This window comes from Papaver somniferum, unplaced genomic scaffold (genome assembly GCF_003573695.1).
Source record: "Papaver somniferum cultivar HN1 unplaced genomic scaffold, ASM357369v1 unplaced-scaffold_35, whole genome shotgun sequence".
Taxonomy (NCBI): domain Eukaryota; kingdom Viridiplantae; phylum Streptophyta; class Magnoliopsida; order Ranunculales; family Papaveraceae; genus Papaver; species Papaver somniferum.
Window position 1 is genome coordinate 3,687,251 of NW_020645971.1, and position 16,983 is coordinate 3,704,233.

General features: G+C 39.0%; 2 protein-coding genes across 2 annotated transcripts; both read right to left on the minus strand.

The window, feature by feature from the left end:
• Positions 1-3,766: 3,766 nt before the first annotated feature.
• On the minus strand, positions 3,767-8,511 carry LOC113342210 (U1 small nuclear ribonucleoprotein 70 kDa-like). Its single transcript, XM_026586826.1, has 10 exons — positions 8,295-8,511; positions 8,102-8,216; positions 7,928-8,007; positions 7,744-7,819; positions 7,594-7,658; positions 7,443-7,505; positions 5,588-5,669; positions 5,323-5,485; positions 5,006-5,083; positions 3,767-4,765 (listed from the first exon to the last, which is right to left on the minus strand). The coding sequence occupies exons 1-10, from the start codon at positions 8,406-8,408 to the stop codon at positions 4,198-4,200; spliced, it is 1,404 nt and encodes a 467-aa protein (XP_026442611.1). The 5' UTR covers positions 8,409-8,511; the 3' UTR covers positions 3,767-4,197.
• Positions 8,512-9,587: 1,076 nt separating this feature from the next.
• Positions 9,588-16,572, minus strand: LOC113342155 (coatomer subunit gamma-2-like). The gene is made up of 17 exons (XM_026586793.1): positions 16,411-16,572; positions 16,049-16,146; positions 15,896-15,946; positions 15,467-15,781; positions 15,283-15,384; positions 14,641-14,748; positions 14,326-14,556; positions 13,576-13,826; positions 13,291-13,462; positions 13,023-13,178; positions 12,877-12,927; positions 12,162-12,302; positions 11,890-12,087; positions 11,653-11,784; positions 11,398-11,568; positions 10,720-10,959; positions 9,588-10,207 (listed from the first exon to the last, which is right to left on the minus strand). The coding sequence occupies exons 1-17, from the start codon at positions 16,460-16,462 to the stop codon at positions 10,013-10,015; spliced, it is 2,664 nt and encodes an 887-aa protein (XP_026442578.1). The 5' UTR covers positions 16,463-16,572; the 3' UTR covers positions 9,588-10,012.
• Positions 16,573-16,983: the final 411 nt, after the last annotated feature.

Below are 16,983 nucleotides of genomic sequence, written 5' to 3' on the forward strand. Positions count from 1 at the left end.
ATAAGGAGCCAAGGAATGGTTGGTGAAGAGATCAAGTCATCAAAGCTTTTCCAAAAAACATGTCTTGGTGCAGGTTGTGGAGGTCCATATATTCCAGTAAACATCCAAGGAGGTGTGAGATGAGGTGGAGTTGGAGTGATGTAGGCATGGATAACATTCTGATTAGCTAGTAAAACTGAGACATTAAGGTGGGATGTCTACATCAAGCAGAGGCCACCTTTATGTCCCTCACAAGGGATAGCAAAAGAACCAAAAAACCCTAAAGAAGTACTCAAAAAGTTTATGTGCGACACACAGTCGCTAAAGTTTCAGACAAGAACAAAAGAGAAGGTCTAAATTTACGTGTGTAATCACGTAATTTAGAAACCGTCAAGACATTGTAGACGCCTTGACAGTTCCAAGCTAAGTAACTCATGGCTTCTGCGTGTGTTGGTTCAAGCCAACACCACGCGCAATTTTTTCTGCCGCTTCAGCGATAGTCCTTGCATCAATGGAAAATCTCCAAGCTGGATTGGCCGAGGATGAAGTTGTAGTAGATTTAGTGTTATGTCCTCCATTCCGCTCCACTTCCTTGGTTTCCTCTGCATGAATGTTTTGATTAGTGGCCTTGACAGTTCTTGCTTGTTGAAATATGTTTCTTGCACTCCTTGTCTTTCGTTGTCTCACAGTTGGTATTTCAAAAGTTGGGGTTCTAAGTGTAGCATTTTTTTGTTGTTCCGACTGTGCTATAGAGGCAAATTTGCGGACTTTGGCAGGTGGTGGTTGAGATGCAAATTCTGGAGTGTTAGGGAGCATCAAATGTTCTGGTATCCTTGTATGAGTTCTAATTGTTCTTCTCTTGTAAGTTCTCAAAGCTGGTGCAATGGTGGTTGTAACTGTTACCTCCGGTTTGCCTTTCTCCATGTGAACTAGCAAGTTTACATGCATGCCCCTGTTTTGCACCTCATTCAACAGAACTTTAGTATATTCAGGGGTAAAGAAAGTTAACATACGATTGATACCGGGTTTGGATTTTGGTTGTGGATTCGGGTCCTGAACCGGCTGCACTAACTGATCCACTGATGCAGATTAATTGGGATTCATATCTTCTGAGGCTGTTTTACCTTTGTTAATGGGCTATGAACTTGTTGCGCCATGAGGATGGTTCTGGGTAGTTCCACCTTTAGAGCTGGATCCATTGGACTGTTGGACAGGCAGAACTAGCATGGCCGGAAAGGTAGGCTTTTCAGGTGTTGCATTCGTGGTCAGAAAGGTTTGAGCGCCAGGTATTTCCCCCATGGCAGATAGTGATGACTTGGCAGGCATATTCGACTTGGCAGGGTTGGCTGACTTGTCATACTGTGCTGACTGGCCAAATAGTTGTGTAGCATCCAGGGATGACTGTCATGTAGGCCTGACGTGGCCTGTGTGGATGACATGTCAGGCTGAGTTGACGTGGAAGGCAGCCGGTTCTTCTCCTTGGTACTTGTTCCGACATTCTTTATCTTCTCAGACTCTTTAGCAACAGAAACTGCATTGGCACAATCTTTATTGCTGTTTTGTGGCGGCTGAGATGTTTTGCTTGTTGCAGTAGCTTTGTCGGTCTTCTTTTGCCGGTTTACCGTGCTCCATGCAAGTCCTCATCGAATCATTTCTTCCGACAACTGAGGTGGGAATGAAGTCGTGTTGTTAGGATTTTTTGACTCAGTCATCCCCGGTTCATGAGATACTACCTTCTGAGTTTCTTGGCCTGACTCAGAGAAATCTTTCTGTACCTTTGTAGCATCATGGTGGATATGTGATCTGAGATCCTTTGTCATATCTACTCCTGATGCAGAAGATTCTCCTAATAGGGTCTGAGAAGTACGATAATCCTGCATGCAGTTGACTCGTGTTCCTCTTGAATTTGTTGCCTTCATTTTTGCATTAAGCTTTGAATAGGGAAAGTCTGTGAATTTTCTCTGTTGCAAAACTTGGTTCAAACCATTGGAGTTATGGCACTCTCGGAAAACATGTCCCGGAAAACCACAGACAAAACATAACATCGGAATTCCTTCATAGGCAAACTGAACCCAAGTTCCCTTTCCTAAACTTAGCATCACTCCTGACATGAAAGGTTTATTTAGGTCCATCATTACTAAAAATATAGGTGGAGAGTTCTCTAGGTCAGTTTGTAAAACAGTTCATGTGCCTGAACGTTCTATGATGTCCTTAATTGCCTTTTCATCCAAAAAAAGTCTAGGTAAGTTAAGCACTTGCAACCAAAACGGAGCAAACTTAAAACAGTTAAGTGGGTGTTGAACAAAGAAAGTCCAATCCTCACAGAGAATAACATGCGGACCTGCAATCCAAGGTTGGTTGGCCATAATGAATTCTTTATCAGATTTGTGCTTGAGGGACAGTTGAATTACCTGGAAAGTTGCGTTAGTTTCCATTAGATGAAACTGTATGGGGAATATCCTGTTACCAAAAGCTCTTTTGACTTGAGAAAAATCTTCAAACCCTCCAACCAATTTTAGCGCCAAACTATGTTCGTTATGAGTCTGCATCAGGTTCTGCATTCTATCAGTTAACTGCAAGATAGGGATATGGATATCTTTCAGCTTTTTAGGTAAAGTATGCTTTTTTCCGAATTTGTTTGATGGATTTGATGCTTTTTTTAATTGGGATCTTTTCTAAAATGATGGTTTGAGGGGATTTTGGATGAAAAGTTGAGGTTTGTTTCTTTGTCTTTGTTGGGGAGCTTTTCAGTATTACTCGAGGTAGAAGATGATGTAAAGGAGAAAAAGCTTTGTTTTGAATCCTCCGAAAGGCTTCTATTCTTCTGCTTTTGGTTATCTTTAAACGAGAATGATTCATTGATGTGAGACACGCATGGGGAGGATTGCGGGAATCGATGGTGTTTTTCAGAGCTAACTGCGTGAAGTAATGTATCAGGTAGTTGAGCTGCAGGTGTGTGCGAGCCTTGATTGGAGACGGGAGGAGGTGGCTGCTGATTCATTGGCGATTATTGGAGGTGAGGAGAGGAATAAAAAACCCAGAAAATCTGTCACTAACTGGTCTTGAAAGAGAAAATCTTCCTTCGAGTTTCCCTATAGATTATTTCAACTGATAAGGGTCCCTCAAATAAACCGATGGTGGAAGATGCATTAGATTCAAGAACTACAAGTACTGTAGATACGAAGTATTTAGAAAATCCTCAGCCCTAGCCAGTATCCATTAATCGACCATTTGAAAACAACTAGGTGAGTTGAAACGGTCACACCCGATCCTCAAAGAAGAGAGATAGTCCCAATCTGTGCTTTGTTTTAAGTCAAATTATATGAAGGTGATATTATAAAATATTTAAAAATATATTTGGGTGGTAAATAGGATTATTATATCTGGCAATTAATGTGGATGGTAATTAGGAAACTGCGGGTGGCAAATAGGTAAAAAGTCGTTTTACATAGGATCAAAGTTCCAAGTTTCCAAGAAAGGAAGACCGCACTGCTAACAAGTAGAAAAGCCCTGCCTTTAAAGAGTGATTCTACACTCACCATGAATGGGCACTGGGAAATACACCGAGAGGGGAATCAATGGACGAGCACAGTGCTCTCACCATAGGGATTATCAATGGGCAAAATGTGGGGCCCCCTCTCTATCTCGCGCGGTGATTTTCACGGGACAAATATCCCGGTGAATCTAGCATTTTCGGACTTTAAATTATTCAAGCATTGCCAAGTAATTTTTTAACAAGTTCATAAATCAGAAAAGCACAACAAATTTGACAGAAACACCTCAAGAATGTGGTATGTAGTTTGAAGGATCCATCGGAAGTTCATAATAAACAATTTAAACATGATTCAGTTTAACAATTTAAACACAACACACTAATAAAGACAACAACAAAAAACAACCACGACCACCAAAAAAAGCCTACAGAGATGTGAACAATTTTGAGGCAATCAAAATACAGAACACCCAATATCAAGAAAAAGAAAACTAAATGGAACAAGTTTGAGGCAATCAAAATACAGAACACCCAAAATCCTTGCTCTGTGAACTGATTTGCAAGCACAATTGGGATAAAATACAGTCTTTTTTCTCCAGTTGTTTCCTTTGCATACCAGACAAGAGCGAAAATATTATTACTGTTAGACATGATAACTAGAAAAGAGAAATAAGGGTGGTCAATCCAGCTTTGTAGACTTACTCATATCTTATGGTTACAGCCCCTTATTGTTCATAATCTCGACCATAATCCCTGGTTCTCTCCCTTTCACGCGACTCAGAAGTTGCACGGACATCTTCATAGTTCTCTGGCTCCATCTGATCATAGCGGTCTTGCTCAGCATCATAACGATCACGATCGCCCTGAGGCTCCATATGATCATAGCCATGTGCAGATTCCCGCTCAGTGTCCCTGTCTCTCTCACTATGCCGGCTTCGTCTGTGCTTTGATTCAACACGATCATAGTCTGAATCCTTGTCACGGGAACGGAAACCATCAACCTCCGAATCATCTCGCTCATGATCCTTGTCCTTATCACGGGGGCGATCTCGACGGTCACGATCACGCTCCCGGTCTTGGTCCCGTTCAGAGTCACGAACACGGTCTCGATTCCGATCGCGTGTACGATCATGATCATGCCCACGGTCCCTGTCTCTGTCTCTGTCTCTATTCCTGTCACGGTGTCTATCCTCTCTTGATTCACGGTCTCGTGGTCTGTCATGGGACCTCTCACGAGGTTTCTCATGTTCCACATCTTTATCTCTCCCCCTTTCACGGGATTTTTCTCTCTCCCTGAAACATTACATTTCAGTGGTTACTGCATATTCATTGCAAAAAAAAAAGAAAGAAAGAAGGGAGAGCTGTTGCACTCAATAGAGACCTGCACCCTATTTATGGAGGGGAGATTTGGTTTTTAACTCACACTAAGAGGTAATCAACAACAACAAAAAAAAGGCCTTTAATTCACAAAGATCAAAGAAATTTTAAAGACAACGAAAGAAATTAACTAAAACACTCTAAAGAAAATCCTACCGGTCAACATGGCGCTCTTCTCTGTTCCTTGGTTCCTCTGATCGAGATGGTCCTCCAGATACTACTTGCTGAGGCTCTCTGTGCAATTACGGGAAGCAACTCAACCAAGGGTACTAAAAACTAATATACAGAAGGATTAAATTACAATGGCAAGTAAACATCAAACACGGGTTTAAATTAGATCCAGCGACATGTGGTCTACTTGAACGGAGACAAAGAATTGAATACAACTAGAAATTCTAACATGTTTGCTAGTGTGTTTGCAGTAATAACCAACTAACTGTTTCTAAAACACAAGAAACTGGAGATGGCATTACCTGCCAGAATACTTCTGATTGACTTCTTCAGCCCCAACCCTGGTTGATCCAAGACCACCACCCAGTCTGCGAGGTCTCCAGTTTGGAACAGTTCTACCACGTTCCACATCCACGAGGACTCGTTTGTTATCCAGCTTTCTCCCATCAGCTTGCTTATAAGCAGCTGCACGATATATAGTGTTACCAGCCAGATACAGGATTCCAGAATCCGAAGTATCAATGCATAGAGAACTAATACAAGAATAAATAACACACAACAACAAACCTTTCATATCTCGTGTATGGGCATACTCAATGAAAGCATAGCCTCTTGGCTTATTCGACTCTTTGTATGTTATCATGCGAACCTGAACAAGAATTAAGAGGAGATCAATAAGACATGCATAAAGCACATGGAAAAAATGTCATTCCTAATCAGAAATTACTCTAGTTAAGGGACCTAGATGATTTTCAAAATTTTAGATCCTAAATGGCACGGCAGACAGGCAACTATGCCTTACTAGCCGTGCTCACCTTTTAAGGTTTACAGCTTCACCACGGAGGATGCATCACGACCATTGCTACAGTTGACAGAAAATTCTGAAGTATAGCTGGTTTACCAGTTGCAAGACAGAATTACCATCCCCTTACCAGGAAAAACCTATAATTACCAAATTAAGTAAATAAAACATAGAAAAGGAATACCAGGGTGGTTCTCCGAAATGCTGGTAGAATTTTGGTTGACCTTTATACTCAATATCAAAACTTTTCAGTAGCATTATATATGTAAAATACCCATAATAGAAATAACAAGAAAGGGTTGTAATACTCCCGACGTGTATTTTACCTAGCACGAGAAAAGAAATGAAGTTGTTGCTCTCCTTTCATTTGGCTTGGAAAATTAGTCCAAAAGGCACTAGGAACCACTACCTTGCTCATTAAAGTTTACAGCTTACCCATGCAGAATGCAGCCCAAGTCATTGCAATTGAAATGTGGAGATGAAGATATGACCGGAAAACAAATTGTGAAACTGAATAACCGTCACCTTACCAGGGTGCTAGATAGAGAACTAAATACTACCAATAGAAGACTAAAGATTTGTTTGATTTGTTGCTGAATGTCTAATAGGAGTAATGGCTGAAAGAGACAACTTTTGCGATGAAAAATGGCTCAGTCAAGCCATATTCAAACCATTCAGCAAAGTCAGCCAAAACACAAACACATCCTACAATATTACGTAAAACCTATACCATCATTAGTCGCAAGGATACCTGTTATTACAATATTGACGGCAGCACCAAATACTCGGTGACTTTACATGGTTTAAATCCCATGTGTCACTGGGCTCACTTAGATGCACAGCCTTAGTCAGCACCCACGGTGCATTACCCTGCTGAAAACACTAATATTACCAGGCTGAAACATCCTTCAAAGAACTGTCTTTCACTAGTCACATCTCATGTTGACCCAGAATGAGTCATTTTAGAACAGGTAGAAAGGCCAAAGTATTCCATTAAAAGTCTATGAAGTCAGAATAAGGGACTCCTTAATTTGATATGCTTACACCATAAAGACTGTAGCCACACATACTGGGTTAACTGTGTTGCAATTAAGTTGAAACAAAACACGACTTGCCAAACGAGAAAGACGATTGAAAAACACACCTTACCAGATTTCCTTCCAGATTAAAAGAAACATATAATATCGTTTTATAAATGCCTTACAATGTTGGACTAATTTGAGCTTATTCTAATCAGAAATTTCTTCATCCATGAAATAAAAAATAAAAAAATGAACATGCTTAAACAACACATTTATTCTACAGAGACTTGAATTTATTGTTCCAGTATAAATGAAAGGCGTCGTGGAAATGCTATGTGATCCTAGTGATTTAGAGAGGTAAGAAATACGAATAAGAAAACCTCAGATTGTTTTTCAGAAGAAAATGTCACCATGAGTTCCCATATGCAACATAATTTATCAATCAATAGAGCCTCTATATGCACTCATGAGTTCCAAATGTTACCACACAATTTTACGAGGAAGAAAGAAAATGGTCTGCAACACACTGAACTGCTTACCAAGGAAGTCAAAAGGCAATAACCTGAACATCTCTTATCAGATGTTCTAAAATACTTACCCGTTTGATTGTCCCATATGAGTCAAACTCCCTTTTGATTCTGTGCTCAGTTGTCTCATAATTCTGCAACAGACCATAATAACTTTAGATAAAACCAAGAAAAATCTACAGTTTAAGCTGGGTTAAAGGAGAATAGCATGTGATCACTTACAAGCCTTGCCACGAACAACGTCTTATATGGATCACCCGTTACATTTGGATCATTTGAAGGATCATCTAGCATTGCACGTAAAAAGAAGTAAGCTACTAAGATGTCGATTAATTCACAAGCCACAAAAAAAGAGAAAAATTAAAACACTACATTTCTCAAGCTCATCAGCCGCCTTTTTAGCACCCTCTTCTAACCGTAGTTTATGAACTCTTGCCCTTCTTTGCACCTATCAACACCAACATCATATCCCAAGAAGTTAGATGTCAGAATCAGGTCAACCAATGGACACAATAGGAAGCAATGGAACACAAAGGAGAAAGGTAGTTTCACTTACAGCAGTTTCACCTTCCTTGACAGGTGGAGAATACTCGTCATCTCCGGGTTCAGCAAATTTCCCAACAAATTGCGCCATTCCTTGAAAAGAAAGAAAAATCAATCTTAAAATTAGTAACATATACAACAATCATTAGCGAGATGAAAATGAAACCAACACTAAAATTATACACACCAGTATATGACGGACATTTCCTTTTCTCAGGAGGCGGTTTGTATTCCAATGGTGCTCGTGGCTCGAACAATTTCAGAAGATTATTTGTAAGACCAGTTGGATGGCTCTGACCAATCTGAAAGGACCAAAATATAAAATCATAAAAACATTTTTTTAAATCTAGTAGCTATAACAAAGGAAATTATTGTAATACCAGTTTTAATTGAAGAACACTCGCACGAGTTTGAGCTTTAGTGCGAGCTTGAACTGCAGCAGCATCTCTGCTGCGATTAAACGCATCGTTGTTGTTGCTATTGAAATCTCCCATCTTTCTATAAGAGATTGAGTTAAATTTCTAGGGTTTCGTATGCATCTAGCGATTCTCCCTTCGACAAGGGGAGAAAAAGAGAATGGAAACAAAAAATATAAGAAAAGGGTTTAGGTCTGAGTTATAAATAGAAAGCGGTGCGGTAATTTTAGGGGTGTAAATAATACCCGAAAATACTCGGCCTGCCTGTATCTGCCCGAGCCCGCCTGTACCCGAAGTAGTCCAAAGCTTGTTATGGCCCGTCATGGACCACCCGGCCTGGTCTGGATTAATTTATTGGACGGTTTCGGGCTTTGCGATTAATTATGATGCCCGGTCTGATATCCGGCCTGGTGCCCGGCCTGAAAGCCTTCTATGTGTCATTAATCATTTAATATCCTCTTAAAAGACTTAAAAGTTACAATTTTATAATTGTCAATTTTGTGTCACGAAAAATAAAATATATAATTACTTTTTTACTTATAATTAACCTTTTCAAAACATTAATGGTAATATATTTTCTTATTAGAAAGTTTATTGTACTCTAATTAATTATTTATTATAGGCTAAAATTAAATATTTGTCAGTGCAATTTAAATATAAAATAATACTATCACTTATGATATGCGATGTTGGAAAGGAAAGGATATTGTATTTAATACTGTTCATTTGAAAATTTAGACTTAAAAAAAAAATCAAAATAGTGGCTTGTCCGGCCCGATCTGGCCTGCCCGTATAAAAAGCGGGCTTTGGACGGTCTTTGGGTAACAAATTATCTACTTGTGCCCGGCCTGTCCGGCCTGAATTTGTTTACGGGCTCACAAATATTAAGCCTGGCCTGCCCGGCCTGTCTTAGTTTTTGAATCGGGCGGCCCGGCCTGCCCGAGTTTACACCCCTAGGTAATTTGATGGTGCAGTTCAATAATTATATTGCTAGTTGACTCGAGTATTTTGTTCAACTCGTTATCCAAACAGGTAAGGCAACCGCATAATCTAGTGCGAGTCCGCGTTCAACTCTCGAGAGAAAGCGCACCTTATTGTCAAATACCTATAGTTGCTTTACGTTGGAAAAACGAACTGCATTTTTTTCTTTTTTTTTTTATCAGTAAAATGAAGAAACTGCACACTTCTCGCAGCCAGAGAATTGTTTCGCCCGAACCGAACCAAAACTTTATCGATGTTAACTCTTCAAGGCAACAGTAACCAAAAATTACGATAGAATATATTTCATTATGCCTAACACTACCAGCCCAAAGTCTACTTTACAATAAAACAGAACACAAGGTAGTTTTCTATGGAAAACAATTCCCTAGTAAGAAGTGATTCAGAGAAGCAATCAGCTATCTCTGATCCGAAAAACAAAAACACAGGCAGTTTACAGATCAAATAGAATTATGTATGCACACCGAGTAGACTCTCCTTTCACCACCGGGTATTGTAGTCTAGTGCGCCAAACTACATCAACAGTTTAAGATAAACAAAATGAAGACACAAAATGTGGTCTATCTCAAACCCTATTTTCCAACTTAAAATGTGCATTCTCTTCGTCTAACATTAAGGGCGGTGTAGAACCCAATGGACTTCGTCAACTGGCCAGACTTTCCTCTCTTCATTGAACCAGAAAATTAGCCGCTGGCCACGATCTCATGAATAGCTTCACAGACAGCTTGGTCTTCTGATCTAACAGCAAGCTTCATGGCTACTTGTTTGGGCCCTTCAATACCAAATGATAATCGAACAAGCACCCTAATATTACCTACGAATTCACCAGATAGTAAACATGTGTGTGACCTGGAATTGCTTGCAACGACTTCTGTGCCCTGCGAGAATCCAAAAAAAAAAAAGGAAATCTCAGCACCCATATGGAGTCAAGTCTTCCAGAAATACATTTATGCACTTCGTTGTGAAAAAAAACTGAAAATCACAACTTATAATGAGAAAATCAAAATTATGATAGGGTACATTCATAGATCTCAACTGACCATGTTTACACTTCGTATCGCTAGGCATGAAACTCCTACCAAGTAATCCTAGACCTATTTATAGGGCGCATGGCACCCATTTAGGTGAAAGTGAATTCAGATGGACACATTGCACCCACCAGGTAGAGATTCATTTTGAAGGTCAGTGAAAGACGACACCATCACAACTGGGAGATGTTAAATTGTCGATTTCAGCATTATTTTGAGGGTTTTACACCCACGGCTAAGATTATAAGGCATTGCCTGCCCATGTTATAAGTGAATGCAGAAAATAATGGTACAGGACTCGATATTTAAATGTTTGTTAGGTGCAGACAGAAAATTGCATGCTCCAGGTAACAAAAACTAACCTCGCAAGGCTGCATCCCAAGAATGTTAATGACTGCATTCACAGCTTCTGCCAAGCTCTCCCTCACACCAAGACCATACTCATCCACCTTCTCATATTCGTCTCCCATACTTTCCCATGCATTTCTAAAATTAGAAACCACAACTTTCAACATGAAATCAGCTGAACCAACCTCAAGATCTTCTAGTTGGTACTCATCTTCAACACCATCATCCTCTGCTTCACCAGTACTTGGGTCAACCTGAAGGTTACCGACACAAACATGCATAAACTTATGAATACATTAAAAACAAAAACAAAAAAGTGTGGCAGATACTATTTGTTAATCAGACACAAAATTAACTATAAACGAGACCCCTACTACTTCAAGCATTTATACATATTACCTGCGTACCTGCCTTAGAAAAAGATAAGGCGTGTAACAGTAGTGAGATTGGTTTACATAGGGGCATTTAAATAATTTAGTGGTTCAGATACATTAATATATTCGACATTTGAGGATTTTCTATGCTTTTCTAGACCTATTACAAATACTTCAAATCAGGTTTGACCAAATTGTCGACATTAAATTTCATTGGAATAAGAACTTAGATGTTTGTGCCGTTTACTTGCTTTGATCTCATACTTTGATAACTAAGATGTAAAATTGATAACTTCAGAGTTGGAAATGCAACAATACCTCTTTAACAATGAACCGCAGTGTGTTTGCAAATTTCCCAACCACCACGCCTTCTGGCTTCTCAAAGGCTACAAAAGTTTGACCAGGAAAATCATAAGGTAGGGATGCCAAAGGCTTTAATGACACTTCGGAGAAATCCTCCGCTTCAGAAGCATCCATAATAACAGTGACCTGTTCATAATAAATGGCCAACAGACATAAGGAATTGTTTAAAGAATAAATGCAGAATGCTCCGCTGAAGTGATGTAATCATACATTTTCCAAAAGCTGCTCCGGGATAGTGTTTGTGCAGTTAAACTGGAACACAACATTCCCATCGAAGATATGCTTAACAACATTGACAGAATATTCTGTTTCAGCTTCTGTAAGCTCCACAGGAGCAGAACTCTGAAGAAAAATATAAGGAAACGAAAAGATAATCAGGATCCCATGAACTCAGCAATTTCATGCCAACTTTAGAAGTATCATATAGAGGTAATTTAGGAAAGCAACCTTGAAAAGCTTTCCAAAATGTGAAAACTCTGGAATAGAGGAAAGCATCTTCTCGTATGCATCAACAGTGGACGGCGGACCACTAGGAGCAGCACCCAAACCAGTTGCTTTTTTACCAGGAGCTTTTTTCTCAGCTAACGACTGAGATTTGACCTCCTTGGGTACGAAATTAATGTTGAATGGTTCTTCTGTGGGCTCCTGTATCCATATGATACAGATGAAGTAACTGAAATATTTAAGAAAGTAAACAAAGAGGCTGAGCAAAAACCTACATAGTTCCTTAAACTTGACTCGAGATTGACCAAGGGGATGTCCAACGAGCCGAAGACGAATTCCTTCTTATTCTCATCAGTTTCACCAACAGATCCATCATCTCCAAGAATACTCAGATAGAGAGTTGCCCTATCACGAACCTGCGGATAATATAAGCACAGAAGAAGTAGTTAGTATGAATTTTGATCGCCATATAGCAGAATATTTTGAAGTTTATGGACTTGCTAACTTCTAAAATGTGGTCACATTACCAGTAGGTCCTAGGACTTTGGCCCCTTGGACCTACTATGATAGTTAGTATCTGGATTTACTAGCATTATCAGTAGCGTTACTATTATTGTTTTTTACTGCTTTTATCTATGTTTCTGGATTTTCTGACTTCGAAATGGGTTTCATTTCTAGCCTACCCCAACTTGTTTCGGACTAAAGGCTTAGTTGTTGTTGTGGTATACATTACCAGCTAATCCAAGTACAAAATAGGTCCTTCAACAGCATCACAACACTATTCTACTATCGGATTAACAGTACAAGTTTTAATCACACATCACTTGGCAGTGTCCTTCCATGCTTGGTGCTTACACTAGTTGCTATTTATACAAAATTGACAACACTATTCTACCGAGTCCAAGATTTTAGTGTTACATTGATTCAAAGGTTCGATCCAATATACCAACACAGAATATTAAAACACTGGTACTATTAAGTGGAAGTTACCTCATCATCATTGTCATAGAGGCACCTTCTCAACAGAACGAGAATACGAGGCTGCAACACATCATCCAAGAAAATTCCCACCAAACAATGAGTAACCATCCTTTTGCAAGTTGAGCATGTAACAAAAAATTATAATGTAACTGTACCTTCAAAGAATCAACGGTTGCACAAAACTTTGCCAATGTACTGACAGCACAAGCTCGTACAGTTGCATTCTCCAGAATAACCCGATTATTGATATACCTGATGTATTTACTAGGATCTGATGTCTTTGGCCCTTCGTTCCCCAAAAAATGCAGTATCTAAAAGTTTGAGAAACAGAAGAAATAATCAATCTAGAATGCAAAATTACTAAATTAGAAAACTCTCAAACAGAAAATAATCCGGCAAGAGATAACTGGGTTATATTTTCACCTGAGTCGAAAGATAAGTGAATTCACAATCCTCAATAAATTCACAGAGATGAAATAGCCCACTCTCTTTGGCATCTGGTATATCTCGTATAAGAATTACAATAGAGTCAACGATTGCTTTTTTATAATCAAACCCTCCTTCTTCCCTAAGAATGTTGCTTAAGAAGTTCATCCTGGATATCCATTCAAAAGGAGAAGGTTAATCTAATCCAAGGAAAAGGCATAGAACTGTAAGAGAATACCGGAAAGGAATTTAAGCAGTTATGAAAAGTGAGTCTGCACTCACAATGCTCTATATTTAAGTGGAAATTTAAGACATAGAGAACGAATTGCTTCCACCACCACAATCTTGAACTCGTCGGCGATATCAGACATAAAATTCGTTATTTGTTTCATCAGGCGATCTACACTTGACTCATTCCCTGTCTTCAAAAGTGTAGTTATGGCTAGCGTAGCAATGCTTCTGTTCTGATCTGAAATTAAGCTCTCCATATCTATGTTGCAATTTGTAACCACCATTGGGTGTGTCATTGCAACCTGAAATGCATAGTAGGAGACAAATTACAAATATGTAACTGGAGATGTACGAGGGAGGTACAGTAACAGACTAGGATACGAACTAGACTCTGCTATCTTATGGTCCAACTCTCTAGCATCAGGTATTTCTCTTGAAAATTAATGGGTTCTTGTTTTGTTTCTTTTGTTCTTCTGTCACTCCTACATTTTAGAAAATTTCATAAATCCAGTAAAAGGCATTTCCCATATTTGCATAAGTCTAGTAAGAGAAAACATGCAATAGTAACTCTTTGTACTATCTCCTTGCTACATCATCACTTAGATGTTTTTTGGCAATTCATAGGTAATTATTAGATGCCTGAAAACTCGTAAAGTATAACTCACCCTTTCCCCTGAAATGGATGAAATAAAGTTCGCACAGACGGCCGTTTGGTTATTCGTAATGCTTAAATTAAAAAAGTAGAGAGAATTATTCTGATTCATACAGAAAAAGTAAGCTAAATAAAAAGAAGAGCCCAACCTTGTTTAGAGTACGAACAGCAGCAAATCTTAGAACTGGCTTAGATGAACTTAAGAAAAGCTGTAGGACAGTGATGGCAGGAGTCAGTTCACGGCTGGTCACACCATTAAGCTCCGTAATTGCCCTAGCAGCTTCAAATATCACCATTTCTGCTTTATGTCGCAGACAACCATCCAAATAATCATAAAAAGGACGATCTCCAGTTTGTGAGATGCCTGACTCACGTATAACCTGTATGCAGAATTGTTCAACTATACTTGATAATGCTAACATTTATTAATGAATTGACAAAGATTCTAGGTGGCAAAGATGTACCTGGCTAGTGTACCGAATCAAGAGGCATTGAGCCAGCGGTGACCTAACAGTTCCTCTTGTTAAGCTGGTAACTAGTTTGCTAACAGCAAGCCTGTCATTTTGCCGTATCTGCAGACATGCTCTCTCGTAATCAATGTTCAAATTTGGTAACCTTTACATAGAGTATCTTACATAAGCAAGTGATCCAAGTGCACCCGACTTTTCTGTACTGAACTGTTTCCAATTTAAGATATACCCCAGAAAATTCTTTTGTCGAGGTAGTAGCTTGGATATATATATTCTTTTTCCAATGAGCCCAAACTCATGGTTAGGTCATATAAATTAGAAGACATTGGCTAGGATATATGATACGAGTTAGTAGCTTGGATATATATAGTAGGATGTTTAGATCAGATATTGATGTAAGGTGTAGATTCTCAACTAAGGTTTAAAAGTTCTACAGTCCACTAGTTTAACTACTACATACTATATAACTATAAGAAACTGACATAGACAAGGAATGAAAAAAAAATCACGTAACGAAGTCAAACAATTAAGATTTCCCCACGTAATAAATTAAGATTTCCCAATCAATTGCTTAATCAAACAATTTATGAAACCAAATGCATTACAAAACCCAGACAAAATAAAACCTCAGCATACCTGGTGAAGGAGAGCCAATGCATGAAACTGTACAAGAGCAGCCCTTGATTGAACTGCTTCTTGTACCTCATTGCTCCACCTTTTCACAATCTCAGGATTCGTCTATTGAAACAACATATGATTAGATAACAAGCAACCGGTAACATTGAAGGAATACGTCCAAGCATGAGGCATATGGTGGTACCTGCAGTAAGTGAATTCCACTAACAAGAGCAGCACTAGCAACGACAGGGTTCTTGTCAACAATTGCTTGTTTCAAATACCTTTCTATTTGAGTGAGAAGAGTCCCATCGATAATTCTAGAAAGAACACGTATAGCATTGGCCCTATACATGTCGGTCTTGCTATTCATATCTTTCATTAACGAGCTTGTAACAATGATTACTTCATCAGAAGAAGGGGACAGTTCCTTGATAATCAAATAAACCATCCTCCTAAGTACCAAATCCTTGGACTGAAATAGCTTAGTAACCGAGAAGAACACTCCTGTAGCTTCAGCCTATAAATTACAACAAAATTCACAAAAGCAAAATAAAAACTTCGGATCTTCCAACAAACCAAGTAGCAATCATTACAGAATAACACAAAAATACATATATTTCAGAAACCTAACCTTTGTAAGTGTTTCTCCTTGATTTAGTAGATACAATAGTTTCGTGATGACCTAAATATGTTACAGAAAACACAGTTTAAATAGCTTCTCCAACGACTGTAACCTTCATTTAAAACTGTAAAAACAAGAAAGAAGGTAAAATGAAATGAAAACCTGAGAGCATCTTCTTGGATCAAGCTGAGAATCATTGAAAACCCTAGCTTCCTGAAGAACTGCACCCTTTTCAATCCCAAGGAAAGGAGAATATTCCCCTGTAAAAACAACACAAGCAAATTCTCAAAATTCTTGCCCGAACAGAAATTACATATAAGATCTGAAACCGTTAGATCCCCTAGTAAACCAGAATGATATGAACGCTCGATCTGTACAAAGAGCTCACTGTATCAATTAATTAAACCTAATTAATAGATATTACAGCTCCACTTCAACTCCGTTCTTCATCCAAATCCACATGCAGTTCAAATCAATGACCAAAAATCGAAATTCAGGAAAACGTTAGGGTTTCAACAATTTACCTTCATCATCACGATCGTCATCCTTTTTCCCAATAGATTGAGACATCGCCATTATTAGGGCTTCAGAATTTACTTACGAGTGAGTCGAGTATGAAGAGACAGACGATTCTCTCTCTTTATCTGTCTCTCTTAACGAAAGTGAAGTTTGAGCGGAGAGGGTTGGATGCAGAAGTAAGTTACGGGTTCACTAATTACTAAAATACCCAGTTATGCCGCAGAGAATGGTTTCGCGGTCTTTGAACTCGCGGATTTTGTTTTCACCGGGGGAGTCGGATAGCCAAACATGCAGTGGCGGATCCAACTAGTAGCAAGGGTGTGCACTTGCTACCTTCCATATTGGGCTTCCAAGCCTAAATTTTCAAGCAGAAATTCTCCTCTAAGCCTAATCTTGCTTTTTTGCTACCCCTAATGAAAATTTACTTCCCCTTACTCTAGTTTCTAGATTCGCTACTGCAAACATGCAAAAGTTCTTCCCATCACATTTAGTGAAAAATGCAACTCCACCGCTTTTACGTTGTGGCATTATCTCAGGTCAGTAGCAGCATAGCTTCCTACACCACGAAGCATCGTTTT